Here is an 18,484-nt window from a genome sequence, read left to right as displayed (position 1 = left end):
CTTTGAAATTGACTTTTGGTCTTGGGTGCCCCATACTCCACGTGTCACACCATGCCCCCAACCCACGTACCACCATACCCCACGTTCTTATTGTTTAAAATGTGAAGGATTTTGTAGTAAAGTTTAATTGGATATTCTTTAACTTAATCTTTTATGATTCTGGCTAAAAGACTTGACTTATGCATTGTTTTTACAATTTTTGGTAGTAAGGTCTATGAACTTCTATTTAGTCTTTTAGATCATGTGGTTTTCGTTTGATCTTTGCGGGTCAAACTTGCATGTATCATTTACTTATTTTGATTTAAGTGACAACAACAACATATTTATGTTTTCTTTCTATTGTCATAAATTTGCAATGTAATACGTTCTAGAATTTGGCTACGGTTATCAAAAGGAAACAATTATACGGGTCAAGGATTTAGTTTTGTAAATAGTCAAGAGTTTGCATTAATAATTTTTGGATAGAATATAAAAATCTGATACATCTTTTACTTAAAAATTGCATTACATTTATTTATATGTATAACTTATTTATATGAAATATTTATAAAATTTTAAATTAGATCATTTTCATTATTCAACCCGTGTAACACACGGGTCAATAACCTAGTGTTTATATAAAACCTAAATAAATACAAACAAAATATAGTGATTAAGATAATATTTTAGAATAATAAAATAATCTCAAAGTTCATGAACCTCACATTTTAAAAACATGTAATCTCGTAAAATACTATTTAATTGATAATGGTCACGTTTTGTGGACAGACAAAACTTTTATCTGCTTATTAATCTAAAATTGTTCACATAGAAAAGTAATTTATTTGTATATATAATGTTACGTCCGTTTTTTACACATAAATTATATGATATATTGTTTTTTTTAGGTTAAACGACTCAAAGCTACTAGAACTAGTAGTTTACCATGACCCATCGACGCGTAATCCAAAGTAAACCTTTGTCGTGCGGGGAAATGAATAAATTTCTTTTTTGTTTGACACACAAGTATAACATATAATACTATCAGGGCCGGCTCTATAGGCTTGGTAATCTAGGCACAGGCCTAGGGTCATCAAAAAATAAGGAGCTCCAAGTTTTTAGAAAGTTTTTCTATATAGTATATATATTAGGCCCAAATAAATACGTTTATTTTAAAATTAAACTAGTTTTTCATTGAAGGAACCCCAGATAAATATTGTTTAGCAAAAAATAAATATTGATTTCCAACTATTACAACATAACAACCATCGACCTAATCATCAATATTTAGCGGCCTAAAGCCCCTAAAATAGCCGCAATCATCGTTCCCACTTCCCATCGCAACCTGCTTTCAATTTCTGGGCTATCGACTATCACTAGACGAAAAAGTAAGGGTAATCACACATGGCGTCGGGATTGGAGGAGAGTTTATCGGCGAAATTAGGGCCCCCACTTCATAGTTCGCTTAGGGTCTCCGAAAACATAAGAACGGCCTTGAATACTATAATAGTATAATAAATTTATAGTTGATTGCTTTGAAGCCTCAACTTAATCTAACATATTTTTATTTAGGCCACCTGGTATACTCTAACACCAGTACGTGTTAATCCTAGTTGGCATCCGTTAACACATGTTAAACTGCTCCTGAAGGGTGTTAAGTGGCATTAAAAGCTTAACATGTTAAGAAATTAACTAGGAGAGAGAGTGAGGGAATCAAACATTGCAAAATTTACACACACACACAACAACAACATGCTATATATGTATGTATTTCAATTAATTTTAACGGGCGTTAATGGGGTTAAACCATTTCCTTGGTGTGCGGTGAAGTGAAAAAGGGTCAAGTAGGTGATGTGGTGCCTACGTATAGTTAAAGGGCGTGAAAGTAACCCCATAGCCTTAATGATCAGATTAAAAGAACTGATGACAATAAGTTACGCGTTTGGAAAGTAATTTAAACAACTAAGACTTTTTTTGTTTATGTCTTGATTCATAGTGTAATGAATCTAAGTCGTGATAAAATGGGTAAGTCAAGAGAAAAAAAAAAAAAAAACTTAATAGTTTTAGAGTAACTTAAATACATGAATTGGGAATTGGGAGCACAAGTCTGCCACTAAGACCATGTGTAGTGGTAGTGGGTTATAATGCCTGCACCATGGGGCATTATCCGACACGTGTCGTCCTATTCATCGATGGGGCATTATAGCGAAAGTGGCGTAGTGGGGCATTATGCCAATAACCCCCATTCAATCATTTCACAATCATTTCACAATTATTTATTTTAACTTAAAACATAAAAAACTTCATTAATTTAAAAAAAATTACATTACTTGAAATAAAAATAAAAAAAAAACTGAAAAAAAACAGAAAATAAAAAAAAAACAGAAAAAAAAACCGAAACAAAAAAAATAAACTTAAAAAAAAATAACATGATCTAGAGTCCATATTTTTCTCTAATTTTTTGGCGACGCATTTGCGCAAGGATCAACGCATCGCCTTGTAGGTGGTCGATAGGTTTGGACAAAAACTCAATGTCCTTTTCCATTTGCCTCGCCTCTTGCATCTCGTTAAATTTTTTGGTTTCGGCCACTCGTTCCTTCATAATCTCATAACGTTGGTGGCCGAGGTCGTGAATGTCTTGGAGACGACGGTTCATCTCCTCGAAATCTTCCTTTAACTCGAGATCGGAAGACGACTCGACCGTTTTTTTCCCGGTTCCCTTTCTTCTACCGGTGGGTCGGACCAACTCTTCTTGAATTCCCTCGTCAACGTCCACCGCCTCATTTAAATCAACATTGCGGGCATCCGATGTCGGAGTTGACGGGTCAACGGAGGATGATGTTTTTGACCTTTTAGCCCGACGTCTACTACTAGACGTCATTGGATTAACTACCGCCCACTTTGGACTTTTTCGTAGTAGCTCCCAACACTTATAGTACGTGAAAGGGCATTTTGTCCTCTCGAACTCCTCCAAAGTCTTCGTTAAAACCCCGACGTCACCTTCACCGCTTGGGCGATTATTGTAGTTTCGTTGGAAGACTTCTTGGAACGCATGACACTTGTTGTTGATGTCGGTCCATTTGCTAGAAATGGAATCTTGGTCCCGATGTTCGCCTTGACCCCACGTGCTAAAGAAGAGTGCACGAACCCTATCCCAAAAAACCGGGCCCGTTTGAAAGTTTGCTACAAATAAAAAAAAATTATAAGTTGTATGTTAAAAAATAAAGTAACAAAATAAGTAAAACAATATATATATATATATATATATATAATGGTTACCGGTATCTTCGTCCTCCGAAATGTCGAGTCATGCCCGAGTCAACGTGAATTCCTCTTCCTTCGTCCATTTAATGATATTTTTTGTACGCCGTGGTGCGTCTTTTTCCTTCTTCTTATGCGACCTTTTGCCGCGTTTCGATGGTTCTTGCACCGGTTCGGGTTGCGTCTCCGGCACGACTTCGACATTGGGTTCGGGTTGTGACGGTTGAGACCCGCCGGCTTGACCATAGCCGAAAGTGGGAGGAACAAACGGAGGGGCGCCACTCAAGTAAGCCGCGTACGTTAAAAAACTCGGGTCCATGTCTTGAAGGTTATACGGGGTTTGCGGTTGGGTTGTGTTCGGGTTCGTGGGTCTTGCGGGGACACCAAAAGGGGGGGCGGTATGGATGCATGATTGTATAAAAAATAGGAGGAAGTGAGTTTTTTTTATAAAAATTAGAAGAAAGTGGGAGAGAAAGTAGGAGAGAAAGTGGTTTTTTTATAAAAAATGTGAGAATGTGGGGTAATATATATATCGTGGGTAATATTTTAAATTAAAAAAAAATAATAATAAATAATATGACCGTTGTCAACGGTCAAAAAGTGGGCCCCCTCTCATTTTAAGCGTTTTAATTAAAACGCCGGACCAAATTTTTTTCGAAAATAACGCCCTATAACGCCGGGTGTAGTGGCTTATGGGGCGTTTAGGGCGTTTTATTTGAAATTTTTTTTAAAAAAACGCCCCACTACGGACGGTCTAAAGCATGCTCACCATATCATGTCCGTTAATACTAGAATTAATCACATGCAATAATTAAAAGAAAATTAACATGCGAAAATGAACTAGCAAACTTGGTCATCAAGCTGCCAAACGAATGGGCTTGTGAATCTGTCTCTTGGGCCTGTCTTGTGGATCGCGTGGGCTTGGTTCCTCGGTTGGGTAAGCTGGCCCGTATCATCTCCCCCCTCATGTGATTAACCAAAGAATGACGACTCGTGTTGTATGAAAACTCGGCTAAATATAATTAACGTTCCCACATCTTTGGTTCATCATAAACAAACGAGCGAAGATACATTTTAAGGCCTCGATTAACCACTTCCGTTTGGTCATCCGTTTGGAGGTGATACGCACTTGAATGCAACAGTTTAATACCCATTAGCTTGAGGGCTAAAGTGGCTAAGCCTTGCATGTGGGTTTTAAGTTGCATGAATGCATTCTGAGCTTGAGGGTTCCATGTGAAGTCTTTGGTTTTTAGGAGATCAGTGAGTGGAGAGGCAAAGTGTGCATACCCTTTCACAAATCTTCGGTTATACCCGGATAAACCTAAAAATGCCCGACATATGGGAATGGATGGGTGGCAGAGATAGGGAGTACTCGGTAAAGGCTACTAAAATATTTCTGAACTGAGGTTCGTTCTCCGGTGGTCCAAATGGGTCCCTAAAATGCAACATTTTTATTTGGAGAGCGGCGTTAGATCGTATCCCCATGCTATCGGAACTGCTAGAGCGGAAATACTGATTGCTGCTTGTGTGAAGACAGAGATGAAACAGCGGTGCATCTCCTATGTCCGTGCAGAATCGCCTTGATAGTCTGGAACCATGTTAACGTCTAGTGGTGGAGCTTGACCAAAAGTTACGAGGAGGCGGAAAGTCATGGGACCCAATTTATATATTGTATAAATATGTAGGCAAAATAATGGGTTATTGGATTTTATCACCCCAACTATCGGCCTTTGGCCGTTGCCACCCCCAACTAACACTTTGACACCCGACACCCCTAATTTGAATTTTAGTTTGTGCTGGCATTACTCAGTTAAATCTTTACTAACTGGGTTTGTTTCTTATCCTACATGGCACAAACTTGATGAGGTGGACATGATTATGTGCCGAATGACGTGTCACTAACCTTCATCTATTTCTTTATAACACCAGAGATCATATATCGAAAAACAGATCTAACGAGCTTAACAGGGTGTTTTAGTGTTTTGCAGGAAAATCACCACCACAACTCAGGTGAGACAAAGAGGGTTAACCTTATTTGTCGAGTCACAATCCCAAATTAATCACTAGATTAATTCAGTGTTTCTTCAGTTTGTTATCATAATCAACGCATTTTTAATGTATGATGGATTCAATGACCATTTATAAGATATAAGTAACATTTACATCATGAATTCCATCAGAAAAATAAGATTAAACAACTATTATTATTATTATTAATTAATTAATTACTACTGTTATTTTTGTAAGTTAAAGAAATTAAAAAAAAAAACTAAGTTGCCATGATCCCCAACCAAATTTATATGTTTATATAACTTATTGAAACGACGTCGGTTTTGTGGAAATGTACTACACAAATGGGGGTTAGGTAGAATTTAGAACGATTTCAACCACACCTTTCTTTCTACAAGAAGATGTGTACCAATCAACGGCTGATATTGATGGCACGTATGAAATCAAAATCATGTTTCATTCCCTTTATAAAGTTTAACAACCCTTCATTCCTAGCACAATAGCTACTTAGTAAGTTCATCACATTTACATTTTTATGCAATTGAGTATTCATAAATCATAACCATTTTGGTTACTAACTACTAAGTAGCTATTAGCTAATTTTTGTTCTTGTTTAATTTTGAATTCAGGCTGTTTTGAGTTGTGGGATCAAGCTAGAACAAGATTTGAAGATGCCCAACCATGGTCATGGTCATCACCATCATCATGATGGTTCACATGATAATGCATTGATGTCACTTTGTTGTTGCCCATGCATGATGGTGTCTTCATTATTTGGGATGATTGGGAGTTGTGTCTCTTGTCTTTGTTACCCGGTTCTTCACTGTTTTGGACTGGATCATCATCGTCCCCATCCCCCACCGCATCACCACCGGTTCTAATAAAAATATGAACCATATGGCTAAGTTGTTCATGGTTTGTATTATTTAACAAGTTAAGTGCTTTTGTTTTCTTTTACTTTTATTGTGGGTGGATATTCATTAGTAATTTTGTAAACTGGTATGTACCCCAAATCTTTGAATCTTAATGGTTATGTAGTTGATTTCTATTGGTGCATGTTTCTATCTTGTGTTTGTGAAGATCTGTTTGACTGATGTGTTCTTTAATATTTTAAACAAAAAGTATGATCTTTTATATAAGACCAATAGACTATCTCCAAAAAAAAGTAAATGTGATTCTTCCAAGGTGGTTGGGGGTTTAAATACTCATGGTGGATTTATACGGTTGCAGATTTTGAAGTAAGTTTAGGGTGTGTGAGTTAGTCGTTCTAAAACATATCTCCAAACAACTCATATCTCTTCCACTTCAGTGGTAGTCACGACCCACTACCCGACCTCTCCTTCTCCACCTCACGTAACTTGGATAGATTTAGGCCCTTTCCCTTTGTCCTCCCCCTCTCACACACCTTGTGCGAGCACGCCCTTGCACACAGGATCTACCTCACACATGGTCTTATCCAGCGCTCTACTCCCATGGGCCTCTCCACCTAAGAAAAAATATATTTATATAATAATATTTATACAAACATGTGTAGATAAATACCCACACATTTACATGTGTAGGTAAATTATGTATGGGTAAACACAGGGGTGGACTTATGTACAAAGTACGGGTTCCCGGGAACCCAGTCGGTTTTTAATTTTTTGTGTAAATATATATAAGAAGCTGAAAAGGAACCCATAAGTATATTATAAAAGGAACCCATAAACATAAAAAGCCTTGGTTCCACTGGTTATGTCCGCGCTTTTCTTCCTAACCCTCCCGAGTTCGAATCCCGTAACTGCTGTTTTTTGTCCGTTTTTTTTTAATTTCTCCTTTAATTTTTTTTTCTTTGATGTAATAAAACCCATTTAGGGTTATATCACAAAACACACGCCGCACACAAACAAGCAACGAACAGAGTTCAAACTTCAAACAACATCAGCAGGTAGCAGCTCCACCTCCTCAGTCACCAGCGCCGACTGCCGCTGCTCCGCCTCTGCCCTCCGGCTGCTCCGCCTTCGACGATTGCTGCCGAAACTTTGTTTTTCTTATATGATTATCATCAGCGAATCAACGATTAAGGTTAGTTTTATACGATTAATCGATTATCATCATCTCAGTTTGTTATACATCTGTTTGTTTTACATCAATGATTACAGCTTTTGATTACATCAGTGATTAACTGATTACAATTTATAATCTGTTGATTACATAAAAATTGGGTTTGAAATTGGGTTTTTAAGTTAATATTGCTGCTGAAAGTTTCAGCTTTTGATGTTTTATTGCTGCCGAAACAGTTCGATTAAGTTAATATTGCTGTTGAAAGTTAATATTGATGTTTTAAAAGACGAAACACTTTGCATCTTGTAGATATATCAAAGCACCAGTGGCTGTTGTTCATAATGAAATCGGAGGAATAACATGGGGGAATTCAACAATTGTTGATTGAATCGTGTGCACTTTTTGTTGCTCCACCATAAATTTACATCTTGTAGATGCATATTAGGTGATCCCTCTTCTCTGATGTAATCTCATTTGGTTTAAAATATGATTGATTATATGTGAATTTAGTTTTTGGTCTGAGACATCTAGAGTAATTTTACATTATAAAGTGGTTGTTGATGATGATGGTGTTGGTGACAGAGGGTGCAAAAGCAGCTTGTGCTTTGATATATTTCGAGTCCTCCCTGTATTCACTCGACGGTTTTAAGCATCAAAGTAGGCGATATTTTAGGTAAAGTTTCTTTCAATTTTCAATTCATTACTTGCGATTTGTGGTTTTCGTAGGATAGTTATTTGATTTGATATGAGCTTTGGCTCTTTAGGAAATTTAGTTTTATGAAACCTGAATTTTGGACTAATGCTAATAGAAATTTGATATGAAATTTATGTCTTTATTATGTTCCATGACCTGACCCGACCCGACCCGAAAATTATAACGAATGTTGTAAAAATTTGACCACCCAAAAAAATGAACCCATAAGAAAAAAAATCCTGAATCCGCTACTGGGTAAACACCTCAATTTTCTGTAGTGGCAAGATTTAGCATATGACTATTTGTTGGTACAAAATTCCACATAGTGGGTACCGGAGTTTCCTAAGTTCTGAATTCGTCGCTTCTAGAGGGAATGTGGAATTCTCAACATCTTTAGCCAGACTAATTTTGTATTGAGGGTGATAATTAACTTCATTAGATCAACAGTCCTAAATGAACCTCACCAACCAAAATTAATGTTAGAGAATCAGTTTTCTCCTTTTCGGAAAACACCTCCCCATCTCACCAACTTACATAAGATTGTGATTTCGAATTTCAAAAACCCCATAAACTATAATATTATAAAATAATGAAGAATCTACTTATCTTTATATGATATATTGATATCTCTATCAAATATCATTTAATTTTATTACATCTATTAAATGGGAATCGGATTGGCACTCTCATTTTCACTTTAGGTGGTTTTTATGTTATTTATTTGAGTCGAAATGTGTTAAAAATATCGTATATATTTTTATTATCAGTTTTAATGTTTCTAATATTTTCTTTTATTTTGTTTTCTTTGAGGTGTGCTCCAATGGTGCTGGGCTCTTTTCCTTTGGTCTCTTGTTCCGGCTGGGCTTATGTTCGTGGGCTGCTATTTGGGCTAAGGGTTTCTCGTTTGCATCTTTATAAAAGAGGGGTGTTGTCTTGGGATTATACGCACCGCCTCTCATTGTTTCTCCTTCTCAAACCCTAAACATCTACTGATCCCTCACACGTACATTCGTGAGGAAGCCTTTGTTCTTGGTTTTAATCATTTGATTCATCTGTAAAGCCTGTTAATCTGTGATGACTGGCTAGGGTTCTTGTACTGTTATTCGGAGAAGTTCATTAATAAAGTTGCATTTTATCTTGTACTGTGGTTTAATCTTTGAAGTTCTAACATGGTATCAGAGCTCCAAGGTTAATTTGGTGCTCTGGTGATCTTCGGCTGCACTCTCCGTTGCCTGTTTCTCTGGTGGTGGTTCCTTGGCGGTCCTGTGGTCCGCCGTGTCTATTTTCTGGATCCATTTTTTTGATCGTGGTTGCTGCGCCGCTGTTGGATATACGGAACCCTAATTTTTAGGGTTTTCTCATCGGATTGCTTGAAGAATTTCTTGTTGGTCCCTTTTAGGGCAAACCAACAGATCTGGTCTTTTGTCTTCTGATCAAGCTCTTGTAACCCTAAGTGAAGGTTACAAGTCTTGATCCTTTGGACTTCACACGCACCCACTGTGAGATCTTTCCATTCTCCTTTCTCCTTGCTTTGCATCATTCTTTACTGTTTGTGTCTAGGCATATTGATACCGGGTTTTTTAGGTGAGACCGGTTTGATTTTGGGATACAGAGAGGGTCCACTCTGTTGCATTTGTCTGTGTCTTTAAGCTCCCTGAATATTGTCTGCGGAGGCACCTTTTGAGTGATGAACCTCTTATCGGACCTCTGTTCAGGCTTCGCTTTGTCCCTGACCTCTTGTCCCTTGCTTTTGCTGGTTTTTTGCTGTGCTGTTACTGATTTCGTGTTTATCTGTTCTCTTTGTGACTGTTTTCTTTGTGACTGTTTTCTTTGCTGTTACTGCTCTTGTGATTATCTGCTTTTCTCTGACTGTGTGCTATAATGCCTGATACAGAAAATCAAGGTGAATCCTCTGTCACCTTGGTTAGTAAATTAGATGCAAGTGACCCGTTGTATCTTCATGCTAGTGACTCTAGTAGTCTTACTATTGTTAATATTAAATTGAAAGGAACTGAGAATTATGTGGTATGGTCAAATGCTATGAAACTTGCTTTAACTGCTAAGAATAAGCTAGGATTTATTAATGGTACTTGTACCAAATCAACTAAAGATGATGTTCTAGCAAGTCAATGGGATATATGCAATTCTGTTGTTTTAACTTGGATTCTCAATTCTGTTTCTGAAGAATTATATGTTGGTCAAGTTTATTCCAGGCTTGACAGTGAAGTCTGGAGTGACTTAAAGGACACTTATGACAGGGTTGACGGGTCAGTTGTGTTTGGGTTATACCAAAAGATCAATTCTGTTAATCAAAATGGGGCTAGTGTTTCAGAATATTATCATAAACTCAATACTATGTGGAAACAATTTGATGCCATGGTTCAACTACCTTCCTGTACTTGTGATGCTTCAACTAAATACAATGAATTCAGTCAACTGATTAAACTTATGCAGTTCTTAATGGGATTAGATGACATTTATCAACCTGTTAGAACAAACCTGTTAACTAGGGATCCTTTACCTACTGTCAAAACTGCTTTTTCTATCATTTATAGAGAAGAATCACACAGGGATTCAAATAAAACCTCAAAAATTCCCAATGTTGGTTTTGTTGCCAAGGCAACACAATATAATGAAAATAAAAAACGTTTTAAGAAAGGTCCTAATCCCAACTTAAAATGCACTCACTGCAATAAGGTTGGTCATGTGATTGAAAAATGTTTTGAACTTCATGGTTATCCTCCAAACTATAGAAATAAGTCTAATCAAAACAATTCACAATGGTCTAAAACAAATGTGTCTGCTAATAGTTCTGTTGCAAATGCTATGAATGATCAATCTGCTAATTCTTCTTTGAATGCTTTAACTGCTGATCAATTTTCTAAGCTGCTAGGCCTTCTAAATGAAAATAAGCTGGAAGATTCTGCAAAATCTAACATGAGTGGTAAGTGCTATAGTGCTTTTACTTCTCTAGGATCTTAATTAAAAACACCTATTGTTTTTAGTTTTTTTCCATCAAAATAAACTAAAATGGATCGTTGATGCAGGGGCTAATCAACATATGGTCATGAACAATGACAACATGTTTAATCTGGTTGATGTGTCTGAGTATGATATTACTATTAAACATCCAAATGGAACTGATGCTAAAGTTAAACAAATAGGGTGCTTTAACTCTCTGAAGATGTGATCTTGAAAGATGTCTTTGTTGTCCCTGAATATTGTGTGAATCTTATCTCTGTTCACAAACTTGCTAAAGATAACAAACTTAAAGTGGTTTTTGACGAGCATAACTGTTATATTCAGGATGTTTCCTTAAAGAGAAACCTGGTGATTGGTAGGCAAATGGATGGTCTTTATTTCTGTGGTAATTCTAGTAAACCTGTGATTGCTTGCTTTAATAAAACTGAAACAATAAAGCTCTGGCATTCCAGACTTTGTCACCCTGCAGACCAAGTCTTGCATGTTTTAAAACTTAAAAATGAAACAGGTCAAGCTGAGCCGTGTGACACGTGTCACAAGGCCAAACAACATAGAATTCCCTTTCCCTTAAGTGACCATAAATCTAAAAATGTTGGTGACCTTGTTCATCTTGATGTTTGGGGTCCATATAAACGACCCAGTCTTGATGGGTATAAAATTTTTCTTACCATTGTTGATGACTACTCCGGATCCGTCTGGGTCTACCTAATGAAATCCAAAACTGAAGTGTTTGAAAATATTGAAAACTTCTATGACCTGATCCTCACTCAATTTGAAACAAAAGTAAAAAAATTTAGAAGTGATAATGGATCTGAATTTATTAACACTCAAATGGAAAACTTTGTTAAAACTCATGGCATACTTCACCAAACCTCTTGCACCTACACTCCCCAACAAAACGGGATTGCCGAAAGGAAACATAGGCATCTCCTGAATGTTACAAGAGCTTTATTATTTCAATCTGGTATTCCTTTAAGATTCTGGTCTGAATGTGTTCTCACTGTTGCTTATCTGATTAACATGACACCCTCTTCTGTGTTAGGTGGTAGAACCCCTTATGAATTGCTTTATGGTTTTGAACCTTCTCTCGATCACTTGAAAGTTTTTGGATGTCTATGTTATTTTACTGTCTTAACTAATACCGATAAACTTGAAGAAAGAGAGCTGAGCGATGTGTCTTTATGGGATACTCAAATTTTAAAAAAGGATACAAACTTTGGAGTTTGGATCAAAGGACATTCTCCTTCTCACGAGATGTCAGTTTTTATGAAACCATTTTCCCTTTTAAAACCAAACTTTTTTCTGAACTTGATCTTGACAAAACAAATATTTTGAATCATTCCAATTTTTTTGATATCTATGAACCTTCAAGTGATACAAATCCCAATGATGAAGAGAAGGAGTCTCCTGATTGTGTACATGAGACACAGCAACACAGTAGCTCAAATGAGCCAGTTGATGTTGCTGACACTCAGCAGTCATTTGCTTCAGATGACATGGCTAATGCTCAGCATCATGGTGAGTCTCAAAGTGAGTCTGTGAGGGTTGAGTCAAGTGGTATAAATGATGAATCAGTCCTGAGGGTAACCAACCTAGTCTTAGAAAGTCCTCTAGACATGTGTCTGCCCCTAAGAGATTTAGTGACTTCATTGTTGGAAATGCTAAATACAATTATAATGAAGTTGTTAACTATGCTAATCTATCTAGTGAAAATATGTGCTTTGTTGCTAACTTAAACAAAACTTCTGAACCTGTTAACTATAAAGAAGCACGCAAAGCAAGAAACAAAGTGTTGTCTCTCGTTCCTCTGCTGAAGCAGAATATAGATCCATGTGCAGTGCTTCATGCGAAATCTTGTGGTTGATAAATGTTCTAAGGGAACTAGGGGTCAATGTTGCCTTCCCAGTGACACTGAGTTGTGACAACAGTGCAGCCATTTCAATAGCTGCAAATCCGGTGTTTCATGACAAAACAAAACATTTCGAAGTTGACTTATTCTTCCTTCGGGAAAAAATAGCAGCAGGTATCATAAAAACGTTTGGTATAAAGTCTGAGTTTCAGCTTGCAGATGTGTTTACAAAAGGGCTGTTACCAAGGAATCATGAAGAAATGTGTAAGTATCTTGGTCTCATAAATCTTTTTAAACATTAAAACTGAGAGGGGATGTTAAAAATATCGTATGTATTTTTATTATCAGTTTTAATGTTTCTAATATTTTCTTTTATCTTGTTTCCTTTGAAGTGTGCTCCAATGGTGCTGGGCTCTTTTCCTTTGGTCTCTTGTTCCGGCTGGGCTTATGTTCGTGGGCTGCTATTTGGGCTAAGGGTTTCTCGTTTGCATCTTTATAAAAGAGGGGTGTTGTCTTGGGATTATACACACCGCCTCTCATTGTTTCTCCTTCTCAAAACCCTAAACATCTACTGATCCCTCACACGTACATTCGTGAGGAAGCCTTTGTTCTTGTTTTTAATCATTTGATTCATCTGTAAAGCCTGTTAATCTGTGACGACTGGCTAGGGTTCTTGTACTGTTATTCGGAGAAGTTCATTAATAAAGTTGCATTTTACCTTGTACTGTGGTTTAATCTTTGAAGTTCTAATAAAATGAAACCATAAAACAAACAAAAGAGCTTTAACATTATAATCTTAGAGATAAGTTCACTATAAGATTAAATAAACCAAAATTAAAGAAACCAACAATGGGAAACATTGAAGATAAATAACCTGTATCAAAATTGCAAATACATAAACCAAAATCATTTAACCAATTACAATCACCGTTTATAAATTAATCTAAATTATCATTTTGTTAATTGATGTCTCAACTTCTTCACATCTGCTAACTTCAACGGCTTCAACATAAACGTTTGTGCTCCCATTTCTAAGCATCTGATTCATTCAAATTCTAAAGGCATCAGAAATAGTTCATGTCTTTTATATATGTTATCATGAGAAAACAAAATGTATAAAAATAAACCTACTCATTAATTCGTGTTTCGATATTCTCAGATGACATTATGACCACCGGAACATCCTTCAACACCGATGATTCCTGCTCACAAATGCCGTTAGAAATACATTCAGGTAGTGTTCGTTTCGCAGAATGAAATGAATTCTGAATGGAATTGGAATTCAGATACTATTTCTTATTTGTTTCAACAAAAGTAGGAATTGAATTTAACAATAATATAAGGAACAAAATCTTTATTCCAATTCCATTCAGATTCCATTTTATTTTGTGAAACGAACACACCTAAATTCTAAATCAAATTTCAACTCCTACGTAAATTTCAATTAAAATTCCATTACATTCCACGAAACGACAGAGTAGATAGGTGTTTCATGCACAAACAACAAGCTTAATAAAAAATAAGAAAATATTATATCTAGATTAATCAATATTCACCTTTATCTTTTGAAGAAGCTCATACCCAGTCATTCCTGGCATGCAATAATCTGTAATTATCATATTTACTTTTGAACCCTGCAAAATATTCAAGCAGATTTAAAATAAACTAGATAACCAAGCAAGAATGAAAAAAAGGAATCATTAGTGTACTTACGTTGTTGTTACAATGATTTTGTTGATGATTTTCTCTTAACCCTAAATACTCCAACGCTCTCATCCCATTTTCTGCTGTAGTCACTAGTACCAATTCAAAAAAAAAAAAAAAAAAAAAAAAAAAAGAAGCAAACTTTGTAAGTTGAATGATTCAGTGAACTACTGATTTTTTTTTTTTTTAAATTCTAGGTGTTTTAGCACGATGGTAAGCATTTCTCAGGCTATTTGTTATGGGCTCACTCCCTACCCACGTGGTAGTCAAGGGCCGTGGCATACCGCCTCTAGGAGCGTTATCCAAAACAGTGTCAGGTAATGATTAAAAAATGATTGAATTGCAGTAAAAACTTGTGAAACCAAAACATTGTGCGGTGAAAATGAGTCGGTTAAAATGGTCTGGTGATGTCGGCAGTTAGTTTATGATGTGACAGTGAGTGAAACCATAACGAATAACCTAAGAGGTTTTCAAACTAGTTTTTGTTTATAGGTAGTCTGCTAGGCCAATGAGTACACTCAATTGGAGTCTCATTACTCAAAAAAGCAGCAGACTCAATTTTTGAGTGTGTCATATCAACGTATTTGAGGAGTGCGCTTGCCATGTGAAAAACTGGTATCGGATTTTTTTAGAGTCCGCTATCTAGTAGCAAACTTGAAACCAAAACAAGTCCAAAAACTTCCTAAAAACCCTTACTAAAACACCAAAAAGTTAAAAAAAAAAAAATAAAAAAAATAAAAAATAAAAACTCGTGAACCGATTAATGAAAAATACCCGACATAAGGAGTGTGTTCTTACCCCTACAAGAAGAAGTTTTTAGCAACTTTTCAACGAGTTTACGATCAATGATATTATCATCAACAGCTAGAACATGAGGCACATCTTCATGATACTCCGCGGACATTATAAATTATGAAATGAAGAATGTATCAGATAATGAATGATGCCTGGGAATGTATATAGATCCATATATATATACTTGTAGAGAGAGAGAGAGAGAGAGAGAGGAAATCAAATGAAAAGTCACAAATATTTCGTGATCTTTTTAGTTTCTTACGATTTGATGCAGGCCTACACACATGGATTCATATTATTCTTTCTCTCTCTAAAGTATTCATTTGATAATCAATGTATTCAATTCATCCTTTTGTATAAGAATTTATGACTTTTGTCTGAAATTTAATTTTCCCTTTTTCTAGTAGGGTACTACAGAAAAATATCCAAATTATTTCTTTTGAATATGTTTCTTTTAATATCCAGTGAGATATTAATTATTTCATTTCAGATTCCAGTATATCCACTTCCAACAACTCTAGATTGAGATTCATATCATCTTTTATGTAAATTGTTGATTTTTAAATGGCCATTTAAATCAATTCAAATCTCCTACTTGTCATTATTACTTTGTCAGTAATTGCAAAATCTTCATCCAAATATTTTTGAAATTTCCTTCACTAAATAGTGAAAAACAGATCATGGCCTCTTCGTCTAGTGACACCAAGCGTGTTTACTCCCATTAAAGTCGAGTGAGTTCGAGTTCTATAAAGTGAACAATTAGGTGAATTTTAGGATTAAAATTTTAAGAGATTTGTTCATGGTTAAAAAATAATAATGATGAAAAGCCAAAAAGAGGGGAGGAATGGAGTTATTATGGGGACAGCTTAACATGATCATTTAATTGTTGTAGGGTTCTCTCCCTATTTATACTTTATATTTTCAAAATGCTTGAAAACATTCTTAGCATTATACTATACAAAAATATTTAAAACTATCATATATATCAAAATAAGTAAATCAGAAAGATTATATCCAAAATGAGTTTTGATATGAAAGCTGTTTGAATCTACAACGAAAGTGGTATAGTTTTTGGTTTTTCTCAACTAATTAATAAAGGAATAATCATTACCATAATTAAAATAACTAGTAGACAAATCTCGCTTGTTTTCGCATGGGCGGGAGCTTGGTTGATTTCGGGCCACTCGCTATAGCAACATTATTTATACATATTTTTTTTCAAAACTTTTAAATATATTTTTCATATAAAGCATAATATATATTATTTGGATATTTTATTAAAATATATAATAATAATATTAATAATTATTTTTATAAATATCTATTAAATATATTAAATAAATATTATATAAATAGTAGGCTGGTTTAGCACGAGTCGACTCAAGCTCTATAAATGAATATTGGACTCTTGCTCGTTTATTAAGCAAACATACTTTTAAGCTCGAGTATGATTCGAGCTTTTAATAAGTCTATCTTGAATGGCTTGACTCGTTTACACCATGAAAAGACAAACTATGATACGGAATTAGAATTACAAAAGAATTCCGAAACACAATTGAACATGATTTGTGTGTTTGGACTCGGCCATTTTCTATCTTGTTTTAAAGTTATTGGGTTTTTTAGCCCAACGTTTGACTCGGCCTGCCAGCATCTGGCCCCTACTAGCCCAAAACTAGAATTAATCAACCCACGAATGTAAATTTTGATTAAGCCGCTGATTTGGATTTTAAGTTTTATTAAATTGTTTTCCTATCTAACCAGATAAAGTTAAGTTAATCATATTTTTTAAAGTTAGTTTTATAACTTTCCAAATTAAGTTTTAAACTTTTATTTATATTTTAGTAAATTGTGTATTTTTTTAAAGACAAACTAACCTACTTCTATTTAGGAGAGTTGATAATGCGATGGGTTTGGTTAATCTCAACCCCATACCCGATTATAAAAGCTTGTCCTATACTCGGCCTAAAATCCATCAGGTTTCTATTGGGTTATTATCGGTCGGGTATCGAGTATAACCGCATTTTCGGGTGTACCCGTTACTTTATTAAAAGCACCCTAGGTATACTCGGCCCAAAATCTGACGGGTAGCAGTTAATCAAATACAACCCGGACGTTACCAAAAGTTACGAAGAAAGTGTATTTCAATCTTGAAGACCAATATTAGTTTTTGGCAAATTGTAACGTAAGAATTAGAAAGGTATCTATTACTTATATTAAAACAAAACAATTTTGGCCACTTGTCATTTACTTAAACCTCTATTTTCCACCTGTCAACTAGATATTGCACAAAGTTATGCTTTAGGCGGCAATCCATCCATTCGCTTCCCAATATCTCTTTGATTTGTACCGCCTTTCAATTGATTAAGCTTAGAAAGAGAATTCAACTTTCCATATTTTGGTTCGAATCATCTTCCAAAATATGTTTCAATTCCCATGTTTAATTATCTTTCATCTCAATATCCCTAAATCTATAAAACCATATCACTTCTGGTGTCTCTATTCATCGATTGTTAGGGCAAACTATTTGTCAATCATATCTGTTTGTTCACAAGGATTTGTTATTCAAACGATCTGTCAACACTTATTGAAGGTACGATTATTTGTCACTGGTATGCTTATTTTATATGGAACTTCATCTGTTGCGAATTTTAGGGTTTTTTTAATAGGTCTTTTGATTCAATATTCGATATCGTGTTGATCTGATCTGAATATCATAAGTAACCTTACGTTATTGATTATGGATTGATTTGCCCTCAATATTTGATTTTAGGTTTTCTTTATGTTGAAATCAGATCTGCAGATTATGGATTGATTTGCTCTCAATATTTGATTTTAGGCTTTTTTTATGTTGAAATCAGATCTACAGATTATTACAGTTTTATTGGCTTATATACTGATTTGAATATCTCTGATTTTTGTGTCGCTTTTGATATTTATCAAATTAATAAGTTGTATAAATTCTTAGGACTTATTTGTTAATATGTTATTCCTCTGTTCTTAATTTTATAGGTTTACTTAATGTTGAATTAAGATCTGCAAATTTTTTACTCTAAATTGTTAGGGATTTATATTTTTTTTGTATAATAGTTTAACTGAATCTTTTTTAATCGTCCACCTATATATTCAATGAGTTATATTACACCGATCCCAACGATGAACATATTTGT

At 35.2% G+C, this 18,484-nt stretch overlaps 2 protein-coding genes and 1 long non-coding RNA gene across 3 annotated transcripts; 2 read left to right on the top strand and 1 right to left on the bottom strand.

The window, feature by feature from the left end:
- The first annotated feature begins 5,760 nt into the window (after positions 1-5,760).
- On the top strand, positions 5,761-9,117 carry LOC118480498. The gene is made up of 4 exons (XR_004862999.1): positions 5,761-7,314; positions 7,603-7,738; positions 7,876-7,966; positions 8,798-9,117. It is a non-coding gene; the product is annotated as an uncharacterized LOC118480498 (long non-coding RNA).
- A 751-nt stretch (positions 9,118-9,868) lies between these two features.
- Positions 9,869-12,833, top strand: LOC118480302. Its single transcript, XM_035975077.1, has 6 exons — positions 9,869-10,931; positions 11,035-11,138; positions 11,294-11,354; positions 12,012-12,225; positions 12,342-12,526; positions 12,652-12,833. The coding sequence occupies exons 1-6, from the start codon at positions 9,869-9,871 to the stop codon at positions 12,831-12,833; spliced, it is 1,809 nt and encodes a 602-aa protein (XP_035830970.1).
- Positions 12,834-13,636: 803 nt separating this feature from the next.
- On the bottom strand, positions 13,637-15,655 carry LOC110869062 (two-component response regulator ARR17). Its single transcript, XM_022118356.2, has 5 exons — positions 15,321-15,655; positions 14,532-14,614; positions 14,375-14,452; positions 13,950-14,020; positions 13,637-13,857 (listed from the first exon to the last, which is right to left on the bottom strand). Exons 1-5 carry the CDS (start codon positions 15,424-15,426, stop codon positions 13,770-13,772), a joined length of 426 nt encoding a protein of 141 aa, XP_021974048.1. The 5' UTR covers positions 15,427-15,655; the 3' UTR covers positions 13,637-13,769.
- Between the last annotated feature and the right edge of the window lie 2,829 nt (positions 15,656-18,484).

This window comes from Helianthus annuus, chromosome 7 (genome assembly GCF_002127325.2).
Source record: "Helianthus annuus cultivar XRQ/B chromosome 7, HanXRQr2.0-SUNRISE, whole genome shotgun sequence".
Classification (NCBI taxonomy): Eukaryota; Viridiplantae; Streptophyta; class Magnoliopsida; order Asterales; family Asteraceae; genus Helianthus; species Helianthus annuus.
This window is presented reverse-complemented; position numbering and strand designations above follow the sequence as displayed.

Bases quoted from the DNA above. Each gene is read 5' to 3' on its own strand.
- LOC118480302 (XM_035975077.1), top strand. From the start codon at position 9,869: ATGCCTGATACAGAAAATCAAGGTGAATCCTCTGTCACCTTGGTTAGT. The intron at 10,932-11,034 runs GTAAGTGCTATA...TCGTTGATGCAG, and splicing joins TGCAAAATCTAACATGAGTG to GGGCTAATCAACATATGGTC. The intron at 11,139-11,293 runs GTTAAACAAATA...TGTTATATTCAG, and splicing joins CAAATGGAACTGATGCTAAA to GATGTTTCCTTAAAGAGAAA.
- LOC110869062 (XM_022118356.2), bottom strand. From the start codon at position 15,426: ATGTCCGCGGAGTATCATGAAGATGTGCCTCATGTTCTAGCTGTTGAT. The intron at 14,615-15,320 runs GTAAGAACACAC...AATTGGTACTAG, and splicing joins AAAAACTTCTTCTTGTAGGG to TGACTACAGCAGAAAATGGG. The intron at 13,858-13,949 runs GTAGGTTTATTT...TGAATGAATCAG, and splicing joins ATCGAAACACGAATTAATGA to ATGCTTAGAAATGGGAGCAC.